The sequence below is a fragment of the Athene cunicularia genome (genome assembly GCF_003259725.1).
Source record: "Athene cunicularia isolate RWA chromosome 13 unlocalized genomic scaffold, athCun1 chr13_part1, whole genome shotgun sequence".
NCBI classification, from domain to species: Eukaryota; Metazoa; Chordata; class Aves; order Strigiformes; family Strigidae; genus Athene; species Athene cunicularia.
Window position 1 is genome coordinate 2,226,714 of NW_020799117.1, and position 9,210 is coordinate 2,235,923.

Sequence of the window (9,210 nt, forward strand, 5' to 3'; positions counted from 1 at the left end):
TGGGTTTACTTTAAAGTTTTTGTGCTGTCAGTTTTGACACAAAAGGCTGTTACGTTGTGTTTAGGTCTATAAAATTGGAAGGGTTGTGAAATGGAAAGCAAAGCCTGTCTTGGCACTGTGTTTCTGACTGAATCATCTTCCTTTTCATCCTCTAGCTCACCTCCTCAGCTCATGCTCAGCAAGGTTTTCACAGCTCGCACTGGAAGCAGCATCTATGGAAGTCTGAATACGTGAGTCCATTACAAACTCTTTATTGCACGTGAGCAGATGAACGTAAGAACACAGAAAACTTTTTTTTTTGGACCCTCCAGATTCTTGCTCTGAAAAAATAACTTGTGTGTTACATCCTGTCAGTAGTGTCCTCGTTTTCCCCTCATGGTTGTCTTCACCTCAAGTTTGCTCTAAAGGAATGAATGAACCGTTCCTTTAGTGCCGATATGGTGATGCTTGATATCGTAAGGTACAAAGTACCTGCAGAGGAGAAGGGCTGAGGACAGAACACTGGGGTTGGAGGATTCCATCCAAGATGAAGAAAAAGATGTTAAAAAAAAAAAAAATCTGGCTTCAGAGGGGTTCAGTGTTTAGTTTTCTGTGTATTAATCGACCCACCTGAGAACGTGGCTTAGGCTATGAAAGCTTTGCCTCGTGGAAGCCTGTGTTCTTATCCTGCCCGTTCCATTTGGGCTATCATGAAGTAACACTATATTCTACTGAAAGGCAAATCACTGGCTTTGTTGTATGTTTTATGTTTGTTACAGGTTGCAGGACAGTCTTGAGTTCATTAATCAAGACAGCAATACATTAAAGCCTGACCACAGCACAATTATGAATGGACTTCTTGGGAATATAGGTAATTACAGATAGATTTTATTTCCTGATATTTTTAACTGAGTAATTGTAGACTCTAGAATATGGAAGTCTTCTAAATAGAATCAAATTTTAAAAAAAAAAAAAAAAGATAAAGACTTAACAGAAAATTAATGTTGGTGAGATTTGGAGGAGAAAAAAACCAGACAGTTCAAGGAATTAGCAGTGGCTCAAAATATACAGCTGTATATGTGTATATAAAATAGATAGATAATAGAAATGTTTCCATATACTTAAGTTGTAGTACAGAAAATGTTGGAAAGTAACAGTCTTAGAACTTTCTAAGCAGCGTATCTCAGATCAGGTAGGATTGATTCTGCCTGGCTCAGTTCCCCAGTTTTATTTTCGTTAATAATTTTCATTCTGTTCTGTACTCTGGCCACCTGAGCACATGTGGCCCTGTGTTTCGGACTGCTCTAAGTTAACCTTGCACACTTGTACTGGAGTTTTTGATCAGATGAGATAGAATATCTTTTTATTCTCTCCTCTCCCTCTGTCTGACCCTGGAAGCGAGGCAGTCTTGAAAAACCATCTGGCATCTTTAGTTCTCAGCCTGCTGGGGGTGGAGGCTCCACGGCCAGTAGATAACAGAGGGGAAGGTTGTGGCTTTTCCCCTTGGGGACAGAAGAGCTGACAGTAAAGATACTGCCCTTCAGTGCTTGGTTGTCCAGTGTAGCAGCCTGAGGAGCTCTTCGACACGTCCTCCCTTTCCCTTGGTTTAGGGTGTTGACTTCCCAAGCAAACACCTGCTGTAGCAGGTGGAATAGGGGGCTGCTTTCTACGCTTGCTTTCCAGAATATCGCTGTATGTAAAATACACTTTTCTAGGGTTGCAAGTAAGGAGTGAATTTGATGACTTTTGTTACTCTAGCTGGGTTTCTGGCTTTGACATGGTCCTGGTTCTTGTTGGGTGTGCTTACTTCTCACCTTCACACTGACTTTGATAAGGCTACACCTAAGCATGGGCTTAAATGCTTTTCAGGCTCAAAAGCTGTATACCTCATTAAAACCATTCCCAATAGTCCATTTGTAAAGGAAACCAATGAAAGCTCAAAGAACCTATTATCTATTAAATGCTCCCTGAATTTACTCAGTCAGAAAGTTTAAAAGGTGCATTTCCTTAACAGTATTCTTTTCACGTTTCCAGTTGTGATTTTTCGCAGTGCGTGAGTGAATGAGCCACTTGATCTAAGAGACAGCAACTCGCTTCATCTACTTCTAGAGTTTTCTTGTGGTTTGTGCCTGGCAAAAGTTTGCCGTATCACCCGTGTGATCTAAACTGCAAGTTCAAATCGAGCTAACACAACTGTTAGGCGTGGGCTCGACAGGATTTAGGTGTAGCCAGTGCCACACGCTCATCTGTGCCGGGCTCTTCCCAGCGAGCAGAGCCCCGGGGGCTGCCCGGGAGGTGTAGGCACGGCGCGGGGGGCCGGCAGCAGGAAGAGGATGCTGAAACTTTCTTTATAATTTTGCTGCACAAGTTTTCGGTGGGTTCGACAGTGTTTGTTGACAGTTCCCGTTTCAGCATGGAGGGAACCGTGGGGGAAGTAGGTAAAGAAGTTAATCTGTAACTGCAGCATTTCCAACAACTGTGTTGAGTAGCAAGAGTCTGCTCCTGACTCACTGGCTCTCACCAGCCTGTGATAGGAGAAGGGTCCGTGTGTTTTGGTTGGGAACTATTTGCAAGCTGCTTTTTTTAGATACACCAGGTTTTTTTTTTTTAAAAAAAAAAAAAAGGCAACACTGGTCATGTCCTTCCCTTTAGTGAGTGAAGACCTGAGAGAATGGAAAAGGTGGTTGAGGTGCAGCCTTCGTGTTTTGTATAATCAGAAAACTTCTGAGTGAGCAGTAGCTTCAAATTTAGGAGAGGGGCTGGCAATGAACTCATTAAAAATACCCATGCATTTTTCCTGGCTCTGTGTACAGTAAATACACCGGTATATCTACAGTTACTTTTAAAATGGACTACTGAGACTGCTAACGTTTATTTTCCGTATGATCATTTCACTAAACTGATGCACTGACTGTTCTCAGAACAACTCCTTCAGCCTGTAATTTTCTGTTGGTTTTACTAAGATGAATTTCTGCCTGCCTTCTGCCCCTTCCTCCCCGTCATCCTCAGCAATAGTGTTCCTCAGCCACCCCACCGGTGTGGATGTTACAACAAACACTGTACTCCACGATGAATCTCCTGTTTGTGACCAAGTTAGGCTTTGAGCCTGCATAAATTAATCATTTTTTAACTTAAAAAAGCACCCTTGCAGAGAAACCCCATCCTTGCACAGGAGACAGTGTAAAGCTGGGTCTATAATTTGAATTTTACCCATCCTCCGTAGTCCCAACTCTAAGCCATATCCTCGAATCAACATTCCTATCGAGCGCGAGAGCTGTTCTCCTGCATACGTTAGTCTGCGTTTATGTTGGCTTATATCTTCTCCCTGCCCTGGCCCCCTCCCTCCAGACCGTTCTGCTTTACTAACCTCATTCTTTCATGTGTATTTTACGTTTTGCCATGTAGGTCTTTCACAGCTTTGCAGCCCTAGGCGGGCATTCTCAGAGCAAGGTCCGCTCCGCCTGATCCGGAGCGCCTCTTTCTTTGCAGGTTTGCAGTGTGCTGTGTGCTGTGCTGTGTGGCTAGTCTAGCTGGTGTGACAAAACTGCCGGGATTTGTAGTTTAGCCCTGGAAATAAGATTTTCGTTTTGTTTTAAATACAATATGGACAGTGATGTCTGCTCTCTTACCTTTTTGCATACATGCTTTAAATCCCCAGGGGGCAGCAGGCATTTTAATGGTCCTCTTTGGGGTTGGTTGGCTGTGTTGTTATGTTTTGGAAATTTATCTATTTAATGGTGGATTTCATATTTCTGGAAATAATATTTCACAATAGTGTCAAGCTATTTTGATCTGGACTCGTTTCAACCACACTGTAAAAACTCAAGCTAACCTAGCTTCATTTAAAACTGACATTTCTTGCTTTTAGTGGCTGGGTCTTATTTCCATGGCTGAGTAGCTTTTATTTCACACACATATTTGTAAAATATATCACCTTTAAAGACTATTGAGCCTCAGACACTTTTGATCTCGTGTACATGCAGACTGTGAATCTGGACAGCTTTTACGGCTTAGGTGAACAACCAATGCACTGCTCACAGTTTTAAAGTATTTATTTTCCTCAAGACAGCGTTGTAAAATCCTTTTAAAATTATATATGTAATACCTGAGAAAGCTGGTATATGAATGAAGTCGTGTTTGTATCGGTGTTGGTGGGTTTTTTGTCTGTGTGCCGAGTACTACCTCTGTACCAACATCCTTTCGGTACATTAAAATTTCCCTGAAAAATATCTGTATAAAGAAACAAAGCATGCTAGTTGTGGTTTGTCCTAAAATAGGTGTATGGCCTTCAGAAAAAATACATACAGGCTTTTCAGAGAAGTGCTTTGGCTCGTTCAGCTAAGCAGCCTTTCTTGGTGATGGCCTTGTGCAGTGCTGTTGATCTGAATTAATGAGCATGTTTTTGTTTCATTAATTACATGGAGGTCTGCAAACAAGAAGGGAACTGTATATTCCCCTGCTGATTGGTATTCCTCGTTTTACAGTTCATAGCAACCCTATGGATATGCCTGGGAGGGAGCAGAACGAGGACAGAGACAGCGGTATAGCGCGATCTGGTAATGTTGGTTCATTGGGTTAACCCTCTAGACTCCCCAAATTATCCAGTAACATGCGTCACGGAGATGTCTAGACATCATCAAACAGTTTCTCCTGTGCTGAAATGTGATTGTTCTGTTTTGTTCTTTGTAAGCATTAATGCATGCCTGTGTGTACACGTACTGTGCGCTGTAGGCGTCAGGGGTGTTGCGTTAGGAACCCCGCAGAGGTAATCGGAAGAGCAGTGCCCTTTAGTAAAGCATGCTGCAAATAAGCAAGCCAGACTCGGTATTGAAATGAGTTTGCAGCATTTCTAAACGATACTTAACAAATTGAGGAGGATGGGAATGTTAAAAGATGCACTCGCCTCCACAACAGCCTCTCTTCCCCCCAGTTTCAGGATATTGGGCACTTAAGGTTAGGCTTGGAAAGGCGGTTAAAGGATCAGCGTGGCTCCTTTCCACAAAGAATTTATTTCCCGATACTCAGGGTTGAGGAGCAAGGTGCAGCCTCTGTGTTGCCTATTATGTAAAGCTGCAGGACTGTCCCACCCTTGTAGTGCTTGTATATCTTGTTAATGCTATTATAAACTGGTTATTTGTAGATAAGAAACATAGATAAGCAAGAGAGAAGGCACTTGAGAAGCAGCACCAGTTTATCTTGAGGGGCTTCGTTTAGTTGCTGGTATTATTTTTTTCCCAACGCTCTTTCTTCTGGAGAGATTTTTATTTATTCCTCTTATTATTGCAGCATCTCTTAGCAGTCTGCTCATCACTCCGTTTCCATCTCCGGGCTCTTCGTTTAACAAAAGCTGTGCTAGCAGTTACCAGCGGCGTTGGCGTCGCAGTCAGACTACCAGCTTGGAGAATGGGGTCTTCCCTCGATGGTGAGCTGGGAATGAAAATGCTGGTTGCTGCCCATAAATTTTCCACCATTGTCAGCTTGATTCTGCTCTTGCATACGTACATCTGCTCTTGCTGTTGCTTTCTGTGGGGTATTTAGAGGTGTAAGTCAGGCTGTGCTTCGACGCCTGATCTTTTTTAGTATCTGTTTTCTTCATGGCATTCATTGTTTTGCACTAACTAGGAAGCCTTCAGCAAAATATAAACCTGTAGGCTGTACTTCTGAGGCTAAGAAGCCCTAAAAATCCTACTCAAAACACAAATTCTTGGCAGAGGTGGGAGAGAACTACAATACCATATTCTGATCCCACAAACACTTTGAATCTGGTTCCAGCTTTTGTGATCGCAGGATCAATTAATGGTTGCTGATAAAAAATTGCAAAGCGGATGTTATCAAAGGTGATGATTTGACAGCACGTGCAAACGAAAGGTGTTTATTGAAGTTAAATGTTCAAGAATTGAGTTACACAGGAAACCAAGGTACGACTCTAAGCAGTGGATTGCATTAACTTTCTGTTTTTTCCGTGCTTCAAGGTCCATGGATGAAAGCTTTAACTTGTCAGATGACAGCTCTGGTCCTAGCCCAGGAATTGTTAGGAAGAAAAAGATAGCAATTGGAGTTATTTTTTCACTCTCGAGAGATGAAGATGAAAACAACAAATTTAATGAGTTCTTTTTCTCACACTTCCCTCTTTTTGAGAGTCACATGAACAAGCTGAAGAGTGCAATAGAACAGGTAAACACAGTCTCTTTTTGATGTTTGCACTTGTATTGCTGTATGTTCCCCCCAGCCCTGTCAGATTTAATACCTGACTCTTGTTACTAGTTCACAAAAGCAGGATCAACTTGCTGTTGGGTTTGGAATTGCACCAGAGAAGAGTTTTGCTCCACGGCATCTCTGATGGTGTTTCTTATTGCTAGCAAAAGCAGAACACAGGGTGAGGACAGAGCACGCTGCGTTACAGGGATCGCTGACAGCTGGAGCAGTCGCTGGGCTGTGCAAGCTCCCAGCAAGCCCTGGATCAGCCGAGGGGGAAAGGTGCTTTTAAGGCCACCTCCACCTCCTGCTTCAGCTCTGAGCCTAGTGGATCGCAGGGGCAGAACCTATCCCGAGGCTATTCCAGGCTGTAAATAAATATAGAGCTCTTTTTCTTTCTTTTTTTTTTTTTTTAAATCCCCTGATTCCAGTGTATAGGAAATATTCAAAGATCTGAGTTTCGATTGTGCATTAGGTTTGCTTCAAATCTCTCTTGTAGGAAATACTTAGTGGTTACTTTGCCACTGCAGTGAAAACTTTGACCCCTTTATGCCTTGAATGATGAAAAGCACAGAAGCAGCAGAGGCTGCAGATGCATGTGCCTCACCTATCTTTCCTCAGATATGCAAGTTGGCACTTATACCATCGTTTTATCACTTTAAAAAAAAAAAATATTTGCATGACTTGTTGCATAAAAGATAAAGTCAAACACATGACTTTGTTTTCCATTTTCTGTGCTTCTGCAGCTATGTGTTACTTATCTGTTTAATGATTGTTTTCAAGGCTATGAAAATGAGTCGTAGATCAGCTGATGCCAGTCAGCGGAGTTTGGCATATAACAGAATTGTTGATGCCCTTAATGAATTCAGGTGAGCAGTTTGTCTCCTGTCTTTTGTGTCTGTCTCTTCAAAAGCCCTCGAGTCTCTTGGAGAAGGATCTTCTCCTTAGTGCAGGAAAAGTAACTTAAAATGTCTCAAGTCTTCTGCAAAATTAAGTACAGCAAAAGGTATAGGTGAGAGGAACGTTATAATCTGTTTGTGTTTGCGGATTTTGCCAAGTGTGCATTTCCATCAGGGCTCAGTGTGAACAGGACAGAGATGATCTGTGCTTTAGGTGGTAACGAAGCTCCCAGCAGCCTCGCAAATTATCTTTTACGGCCCGTTGAGAGGGGGGAAAAGAATTGCAGAGCCATGTTAGGGAAATCCTCCTCTAGTGTACATTTTTCTGATGTGGGAGCAAAGCAAGACCTTTACCCTGCTCTAAATTCTGCTCTAAAAGGCGTTTCAGATAACCAGCACCCAAGCAGGAGGACTATCTCTTTCACACAGGAAAATGCAGCGCTGTAATCTCTTGCTATCAGTACCTGCAGAGCGTCTCTGTTCAACAGTTAATACACAAAGTAACGCAGATAAGCACATCCCTGGCATTTAACTGTATTTTCCTTCCATAGTTTAAGTCATGGGGAGGGAATTAAGATGAAATCCATCTGTTTCAAGTGATTCATCTCCTCTCAGATGGGAGTGGCAGGGTGCTTCCTTTTACAACCAGTGTAGAGCTACTTTTTAAAGACATTATAGAAGACAGTGCTCTGGTGTTGTGCAAAGAAAATCCTGACATCAGGATGTATTTTACTGAACGGTGAAGGATCCTGAGGGCTCCCTTATTTTTCTACAACTCCGCTTGCTACCTGAATGCCACGGATTAGGTAGTGTTGCAGGATGAATGCATGGTGTATTTTTTAATGTATTTTTAAAATTATTTTTTAGAACCTAACCTCCGGGCAGTTGTGAGGAAGGGCAGAGGATGTGTCTGGTAGGGACAGGAGGCAGGGAAGAGGGAGCACGTGGGCCTGCGGTGAGAGGTGGATGGGATAAGCTGTGCCAAGAGAGGGAGCAGAGGGAGCTCGTGACTGCTGGGAGCCGCTGGTCCTGCCCAGGGGCCCCAGACGAGTTCGGCAACTCGGAGCAGCCACGGTGGTTCCTCCGCTCCCTTCTCACCCACAGCCATTTCCCCGCATTCCCACCCCCTGTTAACACCTCCCCAGCTGTTTTCCCCCAAATTCCCCCAAAACATTCCCCCTCAAGATACATTCAGTGAACTTTGTCCGTTCTCCTTTGTCCTTCCAAGTTAAACAGTTCCAGAGCGGTGGGGAGGGGCACGTATCCCCAGTCAAATGTAGGAAAAATAACCCTGAGAACACAGGCCAAATCCCCCCTTGCTGGCTTGTTCCTCCTGGGAGGGAATCTCGGCGGTGCTGAGCTGGGATGGGACGAGGAAGGCTGCTCTGGTGGGATGAGGAGGGAGATAACGTCCCACCGAGATGGGAGGATTGGCACTCTCCTGAGCCGAGCGATCACTCACATGACACGGCCGTTGCGTAACCAGCACTGGAAGCATGTGTCTGACTACCAGTTTCATGCAGAGGTTTCCATGGTGATACAAATATTACTCTTTAATAGTGTAACGAGGTAAATTAAATCCAGTTTAATTTCATATAAATGAATTTCCTGGGGCAGCAGACTTTAGCAATACTGGGTTTGGGTGGGTTTTTTTGTTTGTTTTTTTCTTTTTAAGTGGGTGCCCCCAGCCCGGGCCAGTCCTGCAGGCGGGCCGGGTCCTCGTGCCTCTGCGGTATCTCGGGGTGTCACTGGGTGCTGCCATCGAGAAAAGCAGTTCTGTAACCTGCAAGAGCCACTTGCTTTTCAAAGCAATGCAATAGGCATCTGGTAGGGAAGAAAAAAAAAAAAAAGGCATATTTAAATACTGAAGGTTGGATGCGATTGGCACAGGTTCAGCAAACCCATTTAGGCCACTATTATCTCTTTAGGCGTCTGCTTTCCCACTGAAGTCACGGGGAAGTCAGGAGCCCGAGTCCTTTGGTGAACCTGAGACTTGCGTTGGTTCCTGCCCTCTTAGCAAATTCTGCTGGAGGGAAGAAGGGTGCTGACTTCAGTGGGTTGGTGTTTCTAAAACATAATCTTGTGCTGGTTTAACTCATTGCAGCCTTTTTCTCTCTTTCTTTTTTTTTTTTTTTTT

At 43.6% G+C, this 9,210-nt stretch overlaps 1 protein-coding gene across 2 annotated transcripts in view; it reads left to right on the top strand.

The window, feature by feature from the left end:
* FNIP1 (folliculin interacting protein 1) overlaps window positions 1-9,210 on the top strand; it is a 46,921-nt gene that overhangs the window by 21,398 nt on the left and 16,313 nt on the right. The window contains exons 5-11 of one of the 2 annotated variants that reach the window (XM_026858320.1): window positions 156-230; window positions 759-850; window positions 3,385-3,468; window positions 4,464-4,535; window positions 5,266-5,401; window positions 5,952-6,153; window positions 6,958-7,043. In XM_026858320.1, coding sequence (XP_026714121.1) covers window positions 156-230; window positions 759-850; window positions 3,385-3,468; window positions 4,464-4,535; window positions 5,266-5,401; window positions 5,952-6,153; window positions 6,958-7,043 — 747 coding nt within the window. The remainder of the gene's footprint in view (window positions 1-155; window positions 231-758; window positions 851-3,384; window positions 3,469-4,463; window positions 4,536-5,265; window positions 5,402-5,951; window positions 6,154-6,957; window positions 7,044-9,210) is intronic. The other variant, XM_026858321.1, reaches the window with a different exon arrangement.